Source organism: Mus musculus, chromosome 10, assembly GCF_000001635.26.
Source record: "Mus musculus strain C57BL/6J chromosome 10, GRCm38.p6 C57BL/6J".
Lineage (NCBI taxonomy): Eukaryota > Metazoa > Chordata > Mammalia > Rodentia > Muridae > Mus > Mus musculus.
Genome location: NC_000076.6, coordinates 92827505 through 92850014, shown reverse-complemented (window position 1 = coordinate 92850014; position 22510 = coordinate 92827505). Strand labels below are relative to the sequence as shown.

The 22510-nt window shown below is 40.5% G+C and overlaps 1 protein-coding gene across 8 annotated transcripts in view; it reads left to right on the top strand.

Moving 5' to 3' along the window:
- Cfap54 (cilia and flagella associated protein 54) overlaps nt 1-22510 on the top strand; it is a 307879-nt gene that overhangs the window by 233473 nt on the left and 51896 nt on the right. For all 8 annotated transcript variants that reach the window (NM_001347060.2, XM_011243636.3, XM_011243638.2 and 5 more), the window contains 3 exons: nt 10452-10625; nt 13477-13697; nt 20195-20362. In NM_001347060.2, the coding sequence (NP_001333989.1) occupies nt 10452-10625; nt 13477-13697; nt 20195-20362 (563 nt within the window). The remainder of the gene's footprint in view (nt 1-10451; nt 10626-13476; nt 13698-20194; nt 20363-22510) is intronic.

Here is a 22510-nt window from a genome sequence, read left to right as displayed (position 1 = left end):
AGTCATCACAGAAATCAATAGAAAACTATTTTTCAGTGCCGAAGGGAGAAATGAGACTTTAAGTTGAAGAGTTTTACCAGGAGCCAATGCAGCACAAATAAAAAACAAACAAACAAACAAATAAAAAGCTGAGCCCAAAATGAAACTTTAAATTACCCCAGATAATGAGTTGATTGAAAAAGGTACCTTTCAGAGTGAGGTAGTGCAGGCAGGTTAGAGGAGTTTGGATTTGATGAGTATTAACTCCATTCCAGCAACAGCAGATGGGAGGACGCCAGAGCCTTTGAGGGACTAAGGGGAAATATGCCTGCACTTCACTAAATCCTAGGTTAAGTTTCAGGGTCCTGTAAGGACTCAAATGGCTTACAAATTGGTCAACTATTTTCAGGATGTTTCTTGACAATGCATCCTGCCATGCAAGATTGCAATGAAGCAGGGGAGGAGGGCTCCTCAGCGTTGCTCACTCCGTGACCACCCACAATGCACCTGTTTAAAGTAGAATGTAAGGATGGCAATCTCAAGAACACTGCCGGGAAACATGAGTGGATGCAAGGCAGCAGAGAGAATAATCAGGAAATTAGGAGACACTAAGAATATGGTGAAGATAATGGCACACGCCTTTAGTCCCAGCAACTAGGGAAGCACAGGCAGGTGGATTTCTGAGTTTGATGACAGCGTGGTCTACAGAGTAAGTTCTAGGATGGACCAGGGGTACACAGGGAAACCCTCTTTCAGCCCTCCCTTCCCAAAAGGGTATGGTGAACGAAAATGTTATTTCTCTCATTAAGGAAGAAATATTCAGAGATGGAAGATTCATGGTCCAGTGAAGTGATGACATGATTCGGTGGCTGCTACAAACTAAAATAATCCAGTTGATTTTTATACTAAATGCTTTACTCTTTAGGGGCTGTGAGATTGTGACATTAAACCTTCATGGAAGAAATCTGGTCTTATTGAATTGAGCATTCCTAATCCTAATTTAAGTTCTCCTCCTCCTCCTCTTTCTCCTCTTCCTCCTTCCTCCTCCTTCTCTTCCTTTTCCTCCTCCTCTTCTCCCCCTTCCTCCTCCTCTTCCTCCTTTTTCTTCTGAGATGGAGTATTATACATCTAAGGATGACTGTGGATTCTTGACACTTCTGCCTCCACCTCCAGGTGCAGGAGTCATGGGTGTGCCATAGCATTCAGCAAGTATTCTTTATTGATTTTCATCTTAGAGGTAAAATGAACAAAGGTTATGAATACAGACAAGAGTGTAATAGTTGTTGATTTTGACAACAGAAATTTTGGAAGGGGGCAAAGGGACAGGTGCTGTTAGGTTATGAAGTAAGATATCCAGAGATTTTATCCATATTTGATATTAGAGGGCTTTTAGAACATCATGGGTATATGGTAGCATAAGGGGACCAGGCATAGGAGGACCAGACATAGGAGGGTCAGACATAAGAGGACTGGACTTAGGAGGACCAGATGTGGCTATGTACCTGTTACAGTTTTGAAGGATAGAAGAGTGGCCTCTGAGTTAATGTCACAGAAAGCTATTCAATCCATTCTTTTTAAAGATTTATTTAATTATTTTATGTATATGAGTAAACTGTAGCTGTACAGATGGTTGTGAGCCTTCATGTGGTTCTTGGGAATTGAATTTTAGGACCTCTGCTCGTTCCAGTTAACCCCATTCACTCTGATCAGCCCCTCTCGCTTCAGTCAACTCCGCTCATTTAGTCCCTGATCACTCTGCTCCAAACACTTATTTATTATTATACATAAGTACACTGTAGCTGTCTTCAGACACACCAAGAGAGGGCATCAGATCTCATTACAGGTGGCTGTGAGCTACCATGTGGTTGCTAGGATTTGAACTCAGGAACTTTCGAAGAGCAGTCAGTGCTCTTACCTGCTGAACCATCTTGACAGCCCCTAATCAATCCATTCTTGAATACTGACAATTTATGGAAAGTACTATAAGAAAATTATTTTAAGAGCTAGAACTAACCACTAAAAGAAGTAAAGTACAAATGGTTGAGAATACTTGCCTCTGGGGAGAGGAAGTGTTATTTTTGATCATATACATGCATGAATAGTGAAAATAAGCAGCTTGTTGAAAGATAACATGTTGTCAAATTGGATTACTTCCATGAATGCAAATGCACTTCAAACTTAGGAAATCTATTACAACCAATCACTACATTAGTAGATAAAACCAATCATCATCTTAAACAGGCACACAAAAAATTTTCAGTAGAATTAAACAATCAACCATGACTCCAAAACTGAGTTAAAGGAAATTTCTTTCATTTAAACCAATTCTAAGGGGTTGGAGACATGGCTCAGGAATTAAGCATGTGCACTGCTCTTGTAGGGGACCTGGTGCCCACATTGGGCCACTCACAGCCAGCTGTAACTCTAGTTCCAGGGCATCTGACACAGTATTCTGGCCACAGGCATCTACACCCATGTACACACACACACACACACAATTGAACATAAAATAAAATGATAGAGTTTTGAGTGGGAAAACCCCTCTTAGCACTTACGTTATATGTTTGAATGCTAAACTCTTGCCTTTGTAAGCATAAGTGAAATGCTAATCATTACTTCAAAATTGTCCTAGATATTCTATGTGGCATGATAATATGCAGAAAAGAAATAATCTTAATGACTTATCATTAGCCATGGACGATTCTCACATGTAGGACTCGAAGCTAGGGACAGGAAGGTACATCTAGCAGAGCTGTTGTACACAAGATGTCATTTCTTACCTACAAATGTCTTCTATGTTCTTATGTCCTTAGCAATCAGGAAAATATACATTAAAAGTGCTTTGAGGTTTCATCTAATCCCAGAAAGAATGGTAAGGTCAAGAAAGCAACTGGCAACAAATGGTGTCCAGGATATGGGAGAGAGGGTCACTCTAACCCCCTGGAGAAGGGCAACATGCTGCAGCCACAGGAGATCAGTGTAGAGAATTGTTTAAAAGCAGAAAGTATGTCTTCCAAATGAGCCAGGCACATCCCCAGATATCTTACTGCAGGGATATTTGCTTGGACACTTTGACTGCCACTCTATTCAAAATCGCTAGGGAATGGAAAATGGATATAGACACAAAGGGATTTTCATCATCTGTATAGAAAAATGAAGCCTGCAGGTAAATAGATGGAACTGGAAACTTATATGAGTGAGGTAAGCCAGAGCCAGGAAGACAACATATATAATTAAGGGTAACTGCAGAAGCCAGGAAAGCAGAAAGAACAATGGGGAAGGTCCAGAGAATGAGTTCCAGAAAGGGGAATAGTGGAACATGGGTGCAATAAAATGAGGAAGAGGAAAAATGGGGTGGGGGAGTTCACTAGAGTTGGGGATGGAGAGTAACAGAACAAGAGTTAAAAGGAGCAAAATAACACTAAATATGTTTGAAAAGGCTCTAGGAAAACATTATTTTATAAGCTTATTTAAAAGTATGGTGTGTATGTGTGCGCGCGCATCTATCTATCTAATACACAAATTTGTAATATGTACACATATACACATATATACATACATACATGCATACATATGTATCTTAAAGAAATTTGTACCATAAAGAAGCTTTAGTATAGCTATAGAGGACCCCAGTTCTAGGCAAGAGGAAAAGACAAAAAAAATGCCTTCCTTTGAATTGTTAGTCAAGGACAGGCCCAACGTGCACCTCCAAAACATAGGCTATTGCTATTGCCTCTCAGAACTTGAAGACAGTGTCCTATTGCTTAATAGCCTGGTGTTGACCTGGAAAGCTCTCTGTGAAGTATTAGCTCCCACAGTATTGGAAGGTTCTCTGCAAACTGCCAAAGGAAAAAGGTTATCAGCAGTCCCACCCAGCTATAAAAGCACATGGACCACAACAATTTGCCTGTCAGAATACAACCAGTGATGTAATAGTAGCACTTAAATCTCTGTAGTAGCTAACAGTTGTTTAATTGGACTTAAGACCTGTTCTATAGAAGGAAGCTGTAAACCCAAGAAAGAACCTGTGGCTGGAGGGGAGGTCATAGACCCCAGAGGAAAATCTAAAGTTTCCTAATTTAATACAGCTTCCAGTTGTATTCTAAATATGTTACACCCACAAGTAAGTGTAAGTCACACCCATCCTCAAAGACTCCTTTTGCAGTGGAAAGAAGATATACAGAAATCTACAACTGGCCAAAAGGTGGTTAGTGAGAGACTGGCCCTGGTTGGAATACCTATAGTATATAGTATATGCCTAAGGCTCAGGTAACATGGTGAAAGAGGGAAAGAAAAGGTTTGATGCCGGCTGCAAGATAGGATTTCTTAGACCTAATGGAAGCTAAATCTATGAAATCTCTTCTTAAGGGCTGTTGTAAAATGACCATGCCAGTTAACACACCAATGTAGATGGAGAAAACATTCACAAAGGTCCCCTCCCTATATGCAGAGCTCCAAGCAATCAGTGGTTGCTCAATGGGGGAAGAATTAGTTTTCCGTAGAGACAAGCCTCTCAGCCCATAGGTTATCCAATCCTAAATTGTCAATTCCAAATACCTATATATACAAAAGGCTAACACTGATTGGAGTCAATAAAAAGATTGTGTGTATATGTGTGTACAGAGAATTCAATACTCTTTTCTGGCTTCCCTGAATACAAGGCATTCACAAGGTAATATACCTCTCCCTCTCCCTCCAACTCCTCCATGTCCCCTTCACAATAGCCACAAATAGTATAAGATATCTTGGGGTAACTCTAACCAAACAAGGGAAAGACCTGTATGCCAGTAACTTCAAGTTTCTCAAGAAAGAAATCAAAGAAGATCTCAGAAAATGGAGACATCTCGCATGCTTGTGGTTTGGCAGAATTAACATAGTAAAAATGTCCATTCTACCAAAGGCGATCTATAGGTTCAATGCAACCCCCATCAAAATGCAAACACAATTCTTCAAAGACATGGAAAGAGCAATTTTCAAATTCATCTGGAAAGGCAAAAAAACCAGAATAGCAAAAATAATTCTTAACAATAAAAGAACAGCTGGTGGAATCACCATCCCTGACCTTAAACTTTACTACAGAGCAATAGTGATAGAAACTGCATGGTATTGGTACAGAGACAGACATGTTGATCAATGGAATAGAATTGAAAACCCAAAAATAAAACCACACACTAGGGTCACTAATCTTTGACAAAGATACAAAAATATGCAATGGAAAAAAGAAAGCATCTTCAACAAATGATGTTGATCTAACTGGCTATCTGTATATAGAAGAATGAAAATAGACCCATATTTGTCAACTTGTATAAAGCTCAAGTCCAAGTGGATCAAAGACCTCAACATAAAACTAGATACACTGAATCTAATAGAAGAGAAAGTGGGAAAGAGCCTTTAAGCCATTGGCACAGGGGGAAATTTCCAATGGCTCATGCTCTAAGATCAGCAATTGATAAATGGGACCTCATGAAACTGGAAAGCTTCTGTAAGGCAGAGGACATAGTCAATAAGATAAACCGGCAACCTACAGATTGGGGAAATAAAACTTCACTAACCCCACATCCAATAGAGGGCTAATATCCAAAAATATATAAAGAACTCAAGAAGCTAACCATCAAAAAAACCAAAAAAACAAAAAAGAAACAAACAAAAAACCAAAACAAACAAACAAACAAAAAAACAAACAACCCATCAAAAGATGGGATATAGAACTAAACCAAGAATTCACAACTGAGGAATCTCGAATGGCTGGGAAGCACCTAAAGAAATGTTCAAAGTTCTTAGTGGTCAGAGAAATGCAAATCAAAACGACTCTGAGATTCTAACTTACACCAGTCAGAATGGCTAAGATCAAAACCTCAGGTGACAACACATGTTGGAGAGGATGTAAAGAAAGAGGAACACTCCTCCATTGCTGGTGGGATTGCAAACTGGTACAACCACTCTGGAAATCAATCTGGAGGTTCCTCAGAAAATTGGAAAGAGATCTACCTGAAGATCCAGCTATGACACTATTGGAAATATACCCAAAAGATGCCCTATGGGAATATACCCACTCTGCCACATGGGTACATGCTCCACTGTGTTCATAGTGGCCTTATTTGCGATAGCCAGAAGCTGGAAATAACCTAGATGTCCCATGACAGAGGAATGAATACAGAAAAGTGGTTCACTTACACAATGGAATACTACTCAGCTATTAAGAACAAGGACATCTTGACTTTTGCAGACAAATGGATGGAACTAGAAAATACCATCCAGAGTGAAGTAACTCAGACCACAAAGGACATGCATGGTATGTACTCACTAATAAGTGGATATTAGACCCCCCCCCAAAGTACAGAACCCAAGATACAGTCCACAGAACTCAAAAAGCTCAACAAGCTGAATTGCCCAGGTGAGTCAGTCTCACTTGGGAGAGAGAAGAAAGCAATCACAAGTGGGGAGGGAGGGAGGGACCTGGGAGGGAAAGTGGATCGGGTGGGGGAAGAAGCAGGAAAGGGGAACCTGATCTGGTGTTGGGTGGGGGAAAAGGACTGAAGTCCTGAGGGCCCACAGAAAGAATGTAAACAGGGAACCTCAGGTAATAGGAGGTTGGGGGGACCCCCCACAATGCACCAGAGACCTGGGAGGTGAGAGACGCCCAGGACTCAAAGGGAGGGACCTTAGATGAAATGCCCACCAGTGGGGAGAGGGAACTTGTAGAGCCCACCTCCAGTGGGAAGACAGGACATCAAGTGAGGGATGGGGTTGCCATTCTACAGTCACAACTCTGACCCATAATTCTTCCCATCTGAAAGAATCGCCGGGATGAAAATGAGGAAAAGAAGGTCCAGTGACAGGCCCAAAGTGGGATCCAGCTCAAGGAGAGGTCCCAAGACCTGACACTGAGGCAATGGAGCTCTCACAAAAAGGGATTTATCATGACTGCCTTCTGAAAGACCCAACAAGCAGCTGAAAGAGTCAGATACAGATATTTGCACCCAAACAATGGACAGAAGCAGCTGACCTCTGCTGTTGAATTAGGGAAGGCTGAAAGAAGCTGAGGAGAAGGGCAACCCTGTAGGAGGACCAGCAGTTTCAATTAATCTGGATCCCTGAGGTCTCTCAAACATTGGACCACCAAACAGACAGTATACACCAGCTGATATGATGCCCCCAACACACATACAGAAGAGGACTTCTGGGTCTGTGTTCATTCAGAGATGATGCACCTAACCCTTAAGAGACTGGAGGACTCAGGGAGTTTAGAGGTCAGGTGGGGTGTTGTGGGGACATCCACATGGAAACGGGGTGTGGTGGGGAGGAGGTGTGGGATATGAAACAGTCGGAGGGTGGATGGGGGGCACATGGGGAATGGAATATGGAGTGTAGAAAATAAATTAAAAGTAAAATATAATTTTAAAAAAATTTATTTCTATAGACTTCCAAAGATAGTACCTTTAAAAGATTAAATTATTAGTGATTAACAAACGTTATAAATAAGGAACAAATCAAAATGTATTGACAAATACAGGAGAGAGCGTGCCATCTGTATGACTGTCAGGGGCACACTTCTGCAAGTCTTTTAAGGATGATATGTAAATTTAATGAAGCTTTTGTAACAATTTAAAAAAGTTGCATCTTGGTGGTAGGTGATAAACTGTTAAAATTTATACAAAAGAGCAAAGCAAGATTCTTTTAAAAAATAGAAGAAAATAAACTACTAAATCTAATTCCCAGTAAATTTGTACACTGAAGTATTAAATAATATATGCTCAGATATTCATGGCAGTCTTGTTTAAGACAGCAAAATAAGAACAAATCAAAATACAGGGGCTGGGGAGGTGGATCTGTGCTTAAAAGCACCCACATGGCAGCTCACATCCATCTGTAACCCCAGATACAGGGAATTTAATACTCTCTTCTGGCTTCCATGCATGCAAGGCGTTCACAAGGTAATGGACTACATGCAAGCTGACACTCATAACATTAAAATAATTCTTTAAGAACTAAAAATATAATCAGAAAAACTCACGTGCCCATCAACAACAGATCAGATAAACAAATTGCACTGTATTTAGTCAATAGCACACTAGAAAGCTAGGTAAAGAATCAATGAACTACACCTATACACATCTTGGATAAAATTTAAAAGTAGAATTCTTAGTGCAAAAAGATTGTAAACACACGTAAATTTTCTCCAAACAGAGTTTCCAAAAGATCATAAAGAATGCGGTGACAGTTGTGTGATTCCTGGTACAAAAGTTTGATTAATGGTTATTGGTGGCTGGTGGCTTCAGACAGAGCCAGGGAAATGGTTTTAAGGAAGGGTTATTTACAAGGTACTCTGAAAGCATGGGGGCAGTATTTTGTTTTCTTAGGTGGGTGGTAAATGTTAGACAGCTAGACAGCCAATCAGAGAAGCGTCATTCCCTGGTAACAATAAGTACATGGAAACTCAATTTATTAGTCAAGAAAACATGCCTAGACCATTACCCACGGAAGACCCCTCTCATCTCAATGTCTTTCATCCCCCAGAGACAATTGCTGTTCCCTGATCAAATATCAAATGTAAATGTTTGTACACAGCCCTAGAAGGAATTGTACTGCATGCCCTTGAATTTACACAGCGGCACCACATGATTCTTCTCTCATGTCGAATCTGCACCTTAGCTCATGGCTCATTTGCAGCATCTCTTAGCGCACTCACGGTGCGCAGACAAGCACGAGGCACAGAGATTGTCAAGCTCTCTCACTAGCAAGCATCGCTACTGAGACAAGGATGGTGCCTCCACACTACACTTCCTCCCTTATGGAGGAATCTACTTTATTCTGCTTTCCTTCAACAATGTCAAAGAAACACACTGTTTCCTGTTTCATAGTTTCCTTTTTCTATTGCAAAACTACCGGGCACATCGTTCGTTGCACAAGACTCCATGCGCACACATGGATATCTTCATTTTCCATTTTGTTAGATCCTGCTGTATCCTCTTGTGGGCTGTTGCACCTCTGAGTAAGTGTGTGCATGCTCTGTTTTCTTTAAGATGTCACTAATGCTCATTACAGTGAGATACCACTGTGTCATTGCCCAAGGGATGGAAGAGAATATTTCATCTTGAATCTGTATTGCCCTGATTGTTAGCGGTGCTAAAATTTTTCATCGTTTAGGCCTACCGGTTGGTTGTTGACGTACTTTGCACACCTCTCCTATGAACTGCTTGTTGAAATTGGGCTATTTGTCTTTTTAAAAATTGTTTTGTACAAAGGTTTCATATGTGCTACATAAAAGGAAGCAGAGCTGTGGCTATAGCTCACGGGCAGAGCACTTGCTTAGCAGGCACAAGGCCTTACGTTCAGTTCACAGAACCATAAAACAAACAAACAAACAAACAAACAAACAATTTGGGGGCTGGAGAGATGCCTTAGCCATCAGGAGCACTTGTTGCTCTTGCAGAGAACCTGGGTTCAGTTTCTAACACCCACATGGTGGCTCAGAACCATTCAAAACTCCAGTCCAGTGGGTCTGACTTCTTCTCTTGGTCCTTGTGTGTATCAGGCATGTGCATGGTACCCATATATACATGGTACTCATACATACATAGTACTCATACATACATAGTACCCATACATACATGGTACCCATACATACATGGCACCCATACATACATGGTACACATACATACATGGTATCCATATATACATGGTACTCATACATACTCAGACATACATGGTACTCAGACATACATGGTATACACAAATACATGGCACCCATACATACATGGCACCCATACATACATGGTACCTATACATACATGGTACACATACATACATGGCACCCATACATACATGGCACACATACATGGTACCCATACATACATGGTACCCATACATACATGGCACCCATACATACATGGTACACATACATACATGGTACCCATAATACATGGTACACATACATACATGGTATCCATATATACATAGTACTCATACATACATAGTACTCATACACACATGCTACACATACACACATGGTACCCATACATACTCAAGACATACATGGTACTCAGACATACATGGTACGCACAAATACATGGCACCCATACATACATGGCACCCATACATACATGGTACACATACACACATGGTACACATACATACATGGTACTTATACTTACATGGTGCACATATATACATGGTACATATACATACATGGTACACATACATACATATATACATAATGCAGGTAAATCACTCATACACATAAAATAAAAATAAATCTTTATTTTAAAAAGCAGCAAAATATGTGTGCTAAGTATCTCACCACTGTCTTTTTCTTTTAACACTTTGTTTGGTACCTTTGTGATACACATCTTTTTCTTAAATTGAACATTTGCTCATCTAACAGTCTTTCCCTCAGACTCTATGCATAGATTTATTTCAGGAAAAGAATGGCATTGTGTCATATTATTGTTGTTTGTTTGTTTTGCTTTCAGAAAACTACCAAGTTGTTTTCCAGACTTCCAACTCACTTATGTGCGAAAATGATGATGTGTATGACTGTATAGATGGGAGAAAGAGGAACCTATCCAAAGTGGATGTTACGTGGATCCTTCTCATTCGCTACTATATTCACCTACAAAGAATCAACAACATGAGCAAGCTGCTAGGTGTGTCTTGATGTGTTAAGAATATTATTTTCCTTTTCTTACTCAGATCATATTTCTAACTTGCAGAGTTACATATATATGTATATATATATGTATATATACATACATACATGTATATATGTGTATATATACACATATATACATATATATGTTATATACCTATAAATTATAGTTGTATATATATATTATCTAAAGTTATGTATATATCTTATAGAGTTTTATATATGCCATTTATATTATATATAACTTATGAGTTATATATATATAATTTATAGAGTTATATATATAACATATATATAACTTATAGAGTGTTTTATATATATGTGTGTATATATATATAACTTATAGCTGTATATGTGTGTGTTTCTAATGTATAGAGTCATTTTGACATCTGAGTGAAGGGTTAACAAAAGATGGGATTTTCAGGGACCTGAAGTATAGGAACCTTGGACTGGAATAATATTTCCATATAATTGGTGTCTGTAGAAATTCCATACATCTTATGCCATATATTTAAAAACATCACAACAGAAAGGTATCTGGTAGAGTCCCAAGATTTCCAAAGTGGTCCATAGAGCAAAACAGGTAAAAAACAAGGGACACCCAAGCAGCAGCTTTACAAAGTAACTAAGACAGGATTTGGAGCTGGGTGTGGTGGCACACGCCTTTGATCCCAGCACTTGAGAGGCAGAGGCAGGCAGATTTCTGAGTTCGAGGCCAGCCTGGTCTACAAAGTGAGTTCCAGGACAGCCAGGGCTACACAGAGAAACCCTGTCTTGAAAAACAAAAACAAAGACAAAAGACAGGATTTGGCTTTAGGCTTTGTGTTCAATTATCTAGGAATTGTGTGAAAGAGATGGAATGCATGACTTGGGATAGGATATTTAATTCTAATTTTAAACATCACCACCTGTCTTTTTGAGTTTTTATTGCTGTGATAAAACGCCAAGGCCAAAAGCAATGTGAGGAAAGGGTTTGTTTCAGCTTACAAATGTCGGGTCACACTTCATTACTGAAGTATGCCAGGGCAGGATCCTGAATGCAGGAGCTGATGCAGAGGTCATAGAAGATGACTGTTTGCTGGCTTGCTCCTCATGGTTTGTAGCTTTTTGATAGCACCCAGGAGGACCACCTGCTGAGGAGGGCATCACCCACAAGGAGCTTGTTCCACCGCCCCCATACCTGTCATCAATTAAGAAAATGCCACACAGGCTGTGGCCAGTTGAGAAGGGGCATTTTCTCAGTTGAGGGTCCCTCTACCCAAATAACTTGTGTCAAGTTGACATGAAAGCTAGACAGCACACCATAAAAAGAATATCTAGAAAAACTGGTCAAGTCTGCTTACATTAGTCTTTTCCATCATTATTTGGACAGTGTTAGTATTTTATTATGACTCATTGGTGCCCTTGAAGCCAGCAATCTAGTAACGCTCGTGAATGCAGTCAAGAAAGACTGGTCCATGTCCATTGTCCCGTGATGGAGAAGCCAGCAGACCCACCACGCTGAGTCACAGAATGGCTGAGTCCAGTTAGTGAGGGGATAGGCAACCAGTGCTTATTGTGCAGTGATTGGCACTCATTCAAAGAGGAACAATATGGACTTGAGCCTGAAAAGCCAGCCCTGCGGTTGTCCTGGCATCACAGCTTGCCTCTGAGTGTAGTGGCTGGCATTTCTCCACAGAAGTATTCATCTTTCTGCTTTTATGCTCTGGGCTTTCTTAGGGTTTTGTCCAGTTTGTAAACTTGGGGTGCCAATCCTCCCCACATCCAGCAGTGACCTTAGCCAATAAGGTGACAGACAGTAGAGGAGCTTTCCAGTTCCTGCATTAATTGAGACTGTCCTCCATGGTTTTAGTTCTTTGTTTTGTTTTCTTTTGTTTTATAATGTTAGTGGAAATTTATAAGTGTTGCCATTTTTCTCTTAATCTTACTAGCTCTCAAATAATTGAGACAGGACTATTAGATTTATTTAACATCTTTAACGTACAACAACTGAACAGTACTAAACCATTTGAATATTCTATGCTGATCTGGTAACCTCCTAGCCAAAATCCCAGAGATTTCAGTACTGATCTCTCTGCTCTAGGTGCTTTCTCATGGTGTCTCCTGGACCCTCTCCTTGTAGCAAATCTCCCCTTCCTCTCTTTTCCACGCCCTCCTCTGGCTGGGAAGAAGTCCAGCCCTATTCTTCCCACTGCTCAGTCATTGGTTGGTCAGCTTCTTTATTGACCTATCAGAGAATAATTGGGGAGCAATGCTTATATAACAATGAGACAGGAGATTTCAGAAGAAGGACTGCAACCAGATGTAGGGGCATGGAAATCAGCATTTGAATAATACAAGGAAAATCTTTATACAGTGCACAATGGCATTACGATTACAGTTGTTGTTGATGTTGTTTTTTAGAAGATCTCAGCAGGACTGATCCATTGTTGACTGTGGGCCTGAACCTGTCCTATTCATTATGCTCCCTCCTAACTCTCCCTTTCTTCTGGCCATAATTTTCCTAACCATCCACAAAGGTCTTTGAGATCCCTTGTCAGAAGAATGCCATACACCCAAATCTCCACTACAGGGTATGTTTTATAGGAACCCAAAATAAGACAGGTAGAAAGAATAGATGGTACAGTTAACATTTACAACTAGAAACAATATCCTTATGTGCCTCTGAGATTTCCCCTGAAGCCTGTGGCAATCAGTAACCCATTAGTATATCAATCTCACAGAGCAAGGTGGTGGCGGGACTATGGTGGCTATGGTTAGTGTGTCACAGCAGGCAGTAAATGAATACCAAGACTGAGACCATGCTGTCATCCAAATAAGCCTAAATCATGATCTTTCTGTTTCTCAAGCATCTGCAACTCCGGTCTCAGGGATTTCTTTGCCTGATGACACACTTCTCACGTCCCTGTACAACTCTGAATTGATTTTGCGCCAAAAAGAAATGCATCTTTTCCTGAAACGATTCTTACAGCTCTACTCTTCTTCATGCATTGATGGATTTCCAAGGGAACTTCTTCAAGGTTTGGAAAACATTTCACTAGAGAAAGTTCTGTTCGAATCATCAGGCAAGGTAAGCTTCTAAAACATTGATCTCTGTGAATTATCTTAGATCACCCTCCTATTGCAGGAACGAGCATGCCAGCCTCCAAGTGGCTCAGAGATTTCTTGTTTATCCAGAGTTCCTAGCAGGCTTATTTTCGTAGAACCACATAGGGAGGCAAACCAAGTCACCTGGAGTTTCAGGATGATTCCTATTTCAAGTCTTTCTTGTCATCCGCACCGACCTTTGAAATGTCTCAGACTTGTCTATCTTCCAGTAGGATCAGTATCTTTCAGGAAGCCATTTTGCTAAGAGCCGATGCAAATTCCAGTGTCATCGCTTTGTCATCACCTAGTCTGAGTCTTTCTAAATCTACACCCAAGTTCTTTATAGTTATATTGATTTTAAACGTGTAAAGGATTTGTTGTACTTTTCACAAATGTTAATATGAATAGATTAAAGAAGGAAAACCTTTAGACGAATTAAGAGTTAAAGAACTTTTTATTTGGGAGAGTTCTATTAAAGTCAATGGATTTTTATAAAATATGTAATATGAAAACTAGAGATTCCCATTGACAAAGCATAAAATGAATAACAATGAAGTTTTAAGAGTTATTACACCATGGTCTGGAGTAATAGGGATATTTAACCAAGGTTCTGAAATGAAGAAGTTTGGTTAGACTAAACAAGTCCTTTCAAATTTTTCAAAAGAAGAGATGTGAATGGCCAATAAATGCATTCTTGATGTGCTTAACATCCTTAGCCACCAGGGGAGTGCAAATTAAAAGTACTTTGGGATTCCACCTCACTCTAACGGAGTGAGCTTCTAAGGCTTCCTTTAAGAAAGCCAATAGGCACAAATGCCTGTTGGGCCATGTAGGGCCATATAGGGAAAGAGTAACCTTTTGTCTACTCTCAGTGAAAGAGTAAAACAGAGCCAAACTACTGTGTAAATCATATGGAGGATTCTAACAAAACTAAAATAGAACTTCCACGTGACCTACCTATGCCTATCCAACGTATATACCCCAAGGGCTCTATATCCCATTACAGCAAGACATCCAAATTCATTGCTTCTCTTTCCATGTTAGGAATGAAGTAGAGTCTGACCACATTTGTATCAGCCAATGAATGGCTAAGGTGTAGACACAGTAGAGTTTTATTTAGCTGTAAAGAAGAAGGCATGTGTGGATTATTAGGAAAATAGATGGTGCTGGAAAAATACTGTATTAAGTAAGGTAATCAAGGCTCAGAAAGCAGAATGCTATGTTTCCTCTTTTACATGTGGATCTTGGCCTCTAATGGTAAATATGGGTATGTACATGGATGCAGACATAGGTTAAGTCCAGGGGACTAGAGAGGAGCCCGTGGCACAGTGGGGAATAAAGAGGCTTTAAGAGGAGGGTGGAAAATAGAACACATGAAGTGGAAATGGGAATCCTGGGGGTGCAAGAGTGTGGCAGAGAAAGGGGAGCAAGGAAATGAAGAGGGCGAATATGGGAGAAGTTAACCAAATTGACATGTATATGCATACCGTAAGAAGTCTGATACTTCATGGCAGTTTTTTAAAATTAAAAATTAAAACCATGCTCTAACAAGCAAAAGTAATTCAAAAGGGAAACAACATGTCTATCTTAGCTTTGCTGTTGGTATTGTGTAGCATTGACAGGCAAAGGAGAAAAGGGAATTATGGAAGAGACACAGTCAAGTAAGGGACCATGTGACTGAAAGAGTGGGAAGGAAGATATGGCTGTAAAAGACACAACTTAAGAAAAATAGGACACACTAAAGCAACACCATGACCCTTTAAAGGCAGAAGGCAGAGAGGCCGTGGGAAGCCTGAGATCCTGAGAGCTCAGAGACATCATCAGACAATGTAAGGGGACCAAAAGAAGGAACATCTCGTGGAGGAGGCTGACACATTTGTGCTTTATGGATGGAAAGGCTGAGATTCTAGAGAACTCAAGGGAATGTGGAATCCATGAGCCTCTGGCATGTTTATGAAATGAATAAATCATTTCACTTGCACAGATTCTTTCAAAATTAGGAAAAAAAAGGATTGTCACTTATTCTGAATTAACTCTGCCTTTGAACCTCACCTTTTAGCTCATTGATGTTTACAGGATAGGCTTCTGGGCACTAGCCTTGTCTGTGCTTCTGTGGTCAATGTTGCCAGGGAAATGATCAGAAACCAGGGCTTGTCCCAGAACTGGGACTTACACATCTCATCCTATGAGGATGGAACACCTCTGTGCTGGGAGATAATGGTAAAAACTTTAAGGAATACTCAGGGAACAATTTCTGCCTTTTTATTCTAAATAGTTGGTCAGGTTTTTTTTTTTGTTGTTGTTTTGTGTGTGTGTGTGTGTGTGTGTGTGTGTGTGTATATGTATGTAGGTATTTATGTATGTTGTTGTTTTGTTTTGTTTTGTTTTTTGTTTTTGTTGTTGTTGCTTTAAAAATGAACTGCCACTTTAGAAGTGATAGATCACATGTGGTGGTGCATTCTTGTAATCCCCAAATTCAGGAGGCTGAGACAGAAGGAATGTAAACTGCAGGCTAGCCTGGACTATCTGGTGAGATACTGTTATATTACAGTATAAATTACATATTATATATTAACATAAACCATTTAAATGATAAAACAAAGAAAGACTCATTAAGGAACTTAGAAGAACTCGTTAAAGAGCCAAGCATGTTGGCTCATGTCTATAGTACCAGTACTCAGAGGCTGAGGCAGGAGGATCACGAATCTCCCATCTTCCTTGACTATCTGGTGAAACCTCTTGGGCTGCACAATGAAACCTCACCTCCACACTAGCAACACCTAGTGCCAAATGTTGGAATCACATGGGAAGTGTTTCAAAGGATTTCCCATCTTTCCCGAAATTAGAGAACTGTGGCCTTCCTAATACTTTCCACCCATTTCCTAGAGTGAGCTCTAGCTCATCGAGAAGGGTAAGAGTAAAGGTTAGGAGGAACATTGCTCACTTCTATGAATCATAACATCAATACTGTAGAGCATGTCTTCCTATGTGTTGACGAAGGGCTGTATATGTTGTGAATTTCCTTGTCCTTCACTTAGTATTGCAAGGCATCAGACCTCTTCATGGGGTTCCTTAGAATCTCACCTGAAGAAACAAAGAATGTTCAACCAACAAATAGTTCACTTGCAAGAGAAGCAAAAATATGTATGTCCCAAATATTTCCCCCAATTCCATCAATCTCATAACTTTCTCCCAAAAGAGGAATGAGAGGGACAGGTAGACCAGTAAGATCTCCCACAACCATGTGTAGCATGGGAGAAAGCTCTATAGATTCAGATTCACTTCTCAGGAACTGAAACTCTCCTGTGGATTACTACATATGTCCCAGACACCTTGGTTTTTGTTTTTGTCTTGTTTTTTTTTCTGATTGTTGTTTGTTTGTTTGTTTGTTTACTTTGATCAGTGCCTTGTTTTAGGCCAGTGTGATGTGGAACTTACTCTGTAGCTCAGGCTCAGCTCAAACTCACAAGAGTCCTCTTCTCTTGGTTTGCTAAATGATAGTATTGTAGGCTTTAGCTATCCTACTTGGTTACGTTGGCTCTGGAAGTAGAGGGTAAGGGGACTGAACTTGAAGGCTGAGAACAGTGTCTTCAGAGTTCTACTCTTGAGGACTTTGAATAAGACCTTAGCAGCTAATGTGACTGCCTGGAGTCTGTTTTGAACTCTGACCCAATTGTTCTGGTCTGAAGGGCCACCCAGGACTCTCATGACCTAATTCTGAGGTTGGAGTTCCACAGGTAGGACTTTGAATGTGATCCCCACCTGTCTTCTGATTCTCCTGGCAGTGGTGTTATGGTGGATTGTGTTTTGCCGGTTATACTCTTGCTTTTATATAATTAGTGTAACACTATCCCAGGATAATCAGCTCTGAGATCACTGTTGCTTGCCTGACAGGTGCAAGGTACCTACCTAATCATGTGTTTGCTTCATGGGGGTAGATAACTAAGGAGCATGAAGCCTTTGGGGGACTTTTTTTTTTTTTGGCTATAATCTCCAAGCTTGGCTGATTTTAATAATAACATTTTTGAGCCTTTAATCACTCAAGAGTCCACTTCAATCAAACTCTTTCCATACTTTGATACTTCAGCCTGTGTTCCTCCCTCCTCCCCCACATACACACCAAGAAGTAGGTGCCTTTCCATGACAATCATTGCTCCATGTTGTGTTATGTTAAATCTATTGCAGCTTTGCAATGGAAAACAAAGGTGTCAAGCAAATCACATTAGAGATCCCATATAGGGGATGATTAAAACCGGGCACAGTGCTGAGTTATGCAGGCTTCTGGACGGAATGCCTATGCAGCCTGTGCAGCCCCCAAGTACTTGATGAGTTGGAATGATTTGGTTTGAGTAGGATGGTAGGTCTGTTATCCCATTCCTTTTTAAAGAATTAAAAAAAACATAAAAAGTACTTGGTGCATAGTTCACCATTTATCTAGCGAATTGATCTCACCAGCAACTAGGTACTATAATGTTTTGAAGATAATGGAAAATGCATATTTTCATAGTGACTAAGTATGTATGTTCAGAGGTGTGTGTGTGTGTGTGTGTGTGTGTGTGTGTGTGTGTGTGTGTGTGTTGCTTGTAAGTGTGCTGCATGTATAGGCCAGAGGACGACTGCAGATGTGATTCTCTGGGAGCTAACCCACCTTGATTTTAAACACAGGATCTCTCACTGGCCTAGCACTTACTTCCGGGGACCCGTCTGTCTCCCCTTCCAGGACTGACCCTATGAGCACATCCAACTGTGCTCAGCTTCTTTGCATGGGCTCTTGAGGATTAAACTGCATGCTTGAGAGGCAGGCCCTGATGACTGAACCACCACCCCGGTTGGATGTTGGTGTCTGTTGTACTTACTAAAACATTGTTCTAAAGATCACCGTTGTGTTGAACCAAAAGGCAACTGATTTTCACATTCCTACACTGACCCAGTTATGAATATGAATTATGTGTCAGGACCTAGGAAATAATACCTATTGTCAGAATACCAATCATTAGAATACTTACTATAAGAATAATTAATAGTTGTCAGAGCTTAGGAGAGCTCCTCATATGTCACATTCGATTTTGGCCAGGTGGTGGTGGCCAGGCAGAGCTCCGTGAGTTTCAGGGACAGCCTGATCCACAGAGATAGAGTTCCAGGACAGCCAGAGTTATGAAGAGAAGCCCTGTCTCCAAAAAAAAAAAAGTAAAGAAAAGAAAAGGAAAAGAAAAAAGAAAGAAAGAAAGAAAGAAAGAAAGAAAGAAAGAAAGAGAAACTCAATTTTTTAAAGCAATTATTTACCCAGTCATGAAGTGCTGAATTTGAAATTACTCTTCATTATACAGAGTTGTTTGTTTTTGTACCAATACTGTTTTGTTTTAATTTTTTGATAGTTTCTAGATCAGTTGAGAAAGTTTCCTATTCAGTATTACCTTTCAGTCAAGAACATCTTTTCTCCTTTTCTCAGGTGACAGCTTAAAAGGTCAGTCTTTCCCGTGTCTGCTTGCATTTCAAAGGCTTGGACTCACAGTCGGTCTGAATAAGCTCAGGCCTAATGGGAGGGGCAGAGGCATCGAGCGCTTCCTTTAGGTGGTGATGTCTTCCCTTGGTCATCAAACCCTGGGAAGCCTTGGATGTCAAGAGGGAGACAGGAGCAGGGACACTGCTTCCCAATGACTGTACTGTGATCTCGGAAGCAAGAGGAGGTTAACTTTGAAAATCATTTCCCACCCACTCGTGGCTGTTTTCAGAGTCGGAGTACTTTGTCTGTATTTGCTCTCTCCCTGGCCGACCAGTTGTTTTGTAGCCCATCATCGGCATCTTCTGTCCCCTCGGGTACCTCAACAACTCTTGAAACAGTGGATGCTTTTTTTTTTTCACATTTGTGTTCCTGGCCCAGTGACCAAGTTCCCAGAGAGAAGCTAGACCTAGATCCCATTGAGGAGTTGGACTTACAAACCAGCCATGTTCATTTAAAAAAGGAAGGAAGGAAGGAAGGAAGGAAGGAAGGAAGGAAGGAAGGAAGGAAGGAAGGAAGGAAGGAAGGAAGGAAGGGGAGAATTGGACTTCAGGAAAAAAAAAGTGTCTTATTTTGCAGATGGTGCCACCACTAAATCGATTCCATAAGAGTTACAAACACACACTCTTCAAGTAGCATGTGCTAACCAACAGTGCCCCCTGGACCTTTCCTCACCAGTGTGTAAAGTAGAAACTTGGTAGTAGGTATTCCTTAGCAGTAAGTTTCAGGGTATTTCCGGCCTGGAAGTTTTCCTAAAGTAAAAGACATCTGTTGAGTTCATGGAGTTTTAAAGCATCGTTTATTATATGAGAATTTATTCTATGGTAATCGAGGGGCAGCTTCAAGGTCTACTGTCATAAAATAAGCTGAGACAACTCCCAGAATTTTTTTAATGCAGCCAGTTAATTTGCTTTAAATATTGAATGAGCTCATTATCAGGCGCTCCACTGACGAGGTTTCTCTTTGTTACTGTTCCCTAGGTTCATCGGGACAGCTCCCTGCAGTCTGACTTATCTGGCAAGCTCACCGTCTGCCCATCTTATACAGAAATCTCATCAGAAATGGCGGTTCAAGCTTTAAACAAAGAACTTTGCTTTCAGTGGTATATTCCTCCCCTGGACAAACCTCTAAAGGATTCAGAACCTATGGTACGTGCTGGCTGAGAAGAGTTAAATACCCCACCCAGAGATAAGGCTTAGAAGGCTTTCCCTGAAGCAGCAGAGGGGACCTTAGTGACCAAGATTGAGTAGTGACTCAGATTCTAGGGGAGTCTTGAATATGAGTCGGCTTTGAAAAGTGGAACAGTTGGTCAATATAACCTCTTACGAAGAAACCTTCCGGCCTACGCTGCCTCTGATGGTTTCTTTCTCTAAGAGCCTCGGGCACTTTCCCATACAGTGCTAGCCTAAGGGGTTTTTCTTGTCTGGTGTTTTCATTTGCTCTTTGTCTCCTTCATTGGTCTCCTTTCTCATTCTTCAGTACCCGAGCTTTGTCCCCTCCAGCAGTGCCCCTGGTAGCTTCTGCACCTCCTTGACTCACATGATCCCTGTCAAATCAGAAACCCCCTAGGCCCACCATTTTCCCCCCTCCATCCTCCCTCGTCTTGTACCGGGCTAATTATATAGCTTTCCCTATTCAGACAAAAAGAGAGATTTGCCAGATCACTTCCCAGATAGACTTGATGCTGTGTATTTCCTTTTAACAGCAAGCCAACTTTTGTTATTGAACAGGTGATTGGGTCCAGGATTTTCCAAAGATACCAAAATCCATGGATGCTCCAGTCTCTTCCCCAAAATGACATATTTACATATGACCTACATCCCAGTGTGCACTCTCAGTCATTTCTGCTTTAGATATATCATCCAACACAATGAAGACTTGTGCATAGTGGCTATTCTGTGATATGAAGGGAGTAGCAAAACAGAATCTCTGTGTGTTCAGCAGACACAACAAAAAATATTTTCTGTCTGTAATTGGTTGAATCTATGAATGTGGAGCCCATGACTATGGAGGTCTGTCCACACCATTGGTTCCCCCCTTTCCTAGTCAAATCCTTGCCCGATATCCCACTGAACTTTTAAAATAGTACATCTACTATATCCTTCTAGGACATTTACTATAGTAGTTTTCAAATAGGTTGGACAGTCAATACAGTTAGGCATGATTAGCACTGTGTGTGTGTGTGTGTGTGTGTGTTTACATTGCAATTACATGAACAGAGACCAAAACATGGCACCAAGTGTCTTCCTCTTCTAATACTGGCTAGTGAACTCTTTAATCTGCCTGTAGCCATGCCTCTAATGTTGAGGCTCCAGGAATAAGCAGCCATGCCAGGATTTTATGTGTATGCTAGGTGTTTGCACAAGGACCCTCACTTTCCTTCCTAAACAAGACACATGCTAAAGAAAGCAAACATTTTCTATAAGTAAAAAAAGGTTCTGTGAAAATTTTGTTTCATGATATATGTTATTAAAGACAAAATTGAATGGATGGGTTGATCATCAGGTATCAGAATGTATTTACTTGCAGGAAAGCCAACAAGAAGGATAAAAGATGGAGAGTTTGGAAGGTTTTATAGTTGGGGAACAAATTAAATAATAGTCTTTTCAAATCAAGTGTGTGTTCATGTCACAAGGTTGTAAAATCTCTATGTCATGCCAGTTACTGGGAGGGCAGATGGGTGCAAGGTGATCTTGATGTCCTTGTGTTGATGGCAGATGGCAGAAACCATTCTCTGGGAATTAGATGCTGCTATCATTAGGGTAGGTAACAAGGCTTTGCCCATAAACAGTCATGTCTGACAGTGAGCAAGGGCTTCATGAACTGGTGTCAGGAGGTTAGATGTAGAGTCCCAACCAGAAAATTGTGATTTGAGGTGGATAATTTTCCTCAAGACACAAGAAAACAGGCAGAACATGCTTTCTCCTTTCTCTTACCTTGGGTCCATTTTTTTATTCTTTAACAGTGAACATGTGTACAGATATGTGTGTGTTTCATGATAAAAGATGTAGTGGCTGACAAAAGATAAAGCCTAAGAAACATTTTCTTAGATGATCTTCTCAGATCCCAAATTCTTAACTTTTTGGAAGGTATTTCTGACAGTTGTTTGATTGATTTAGATACTGGTGTCTCTGTGCATTCATCTATTAATTATGTTTGCATGTTGATCTAGAGATGGGTGTTGGGTTCTGAGACTCAGAAAACCTTAGATCAGTGGTTTTCAACCTGTGCGTCATGGCCTCTCAAAGACCATTGGGAAACACAGCTATTTACATTGTGATTCATAACAGTAGCAG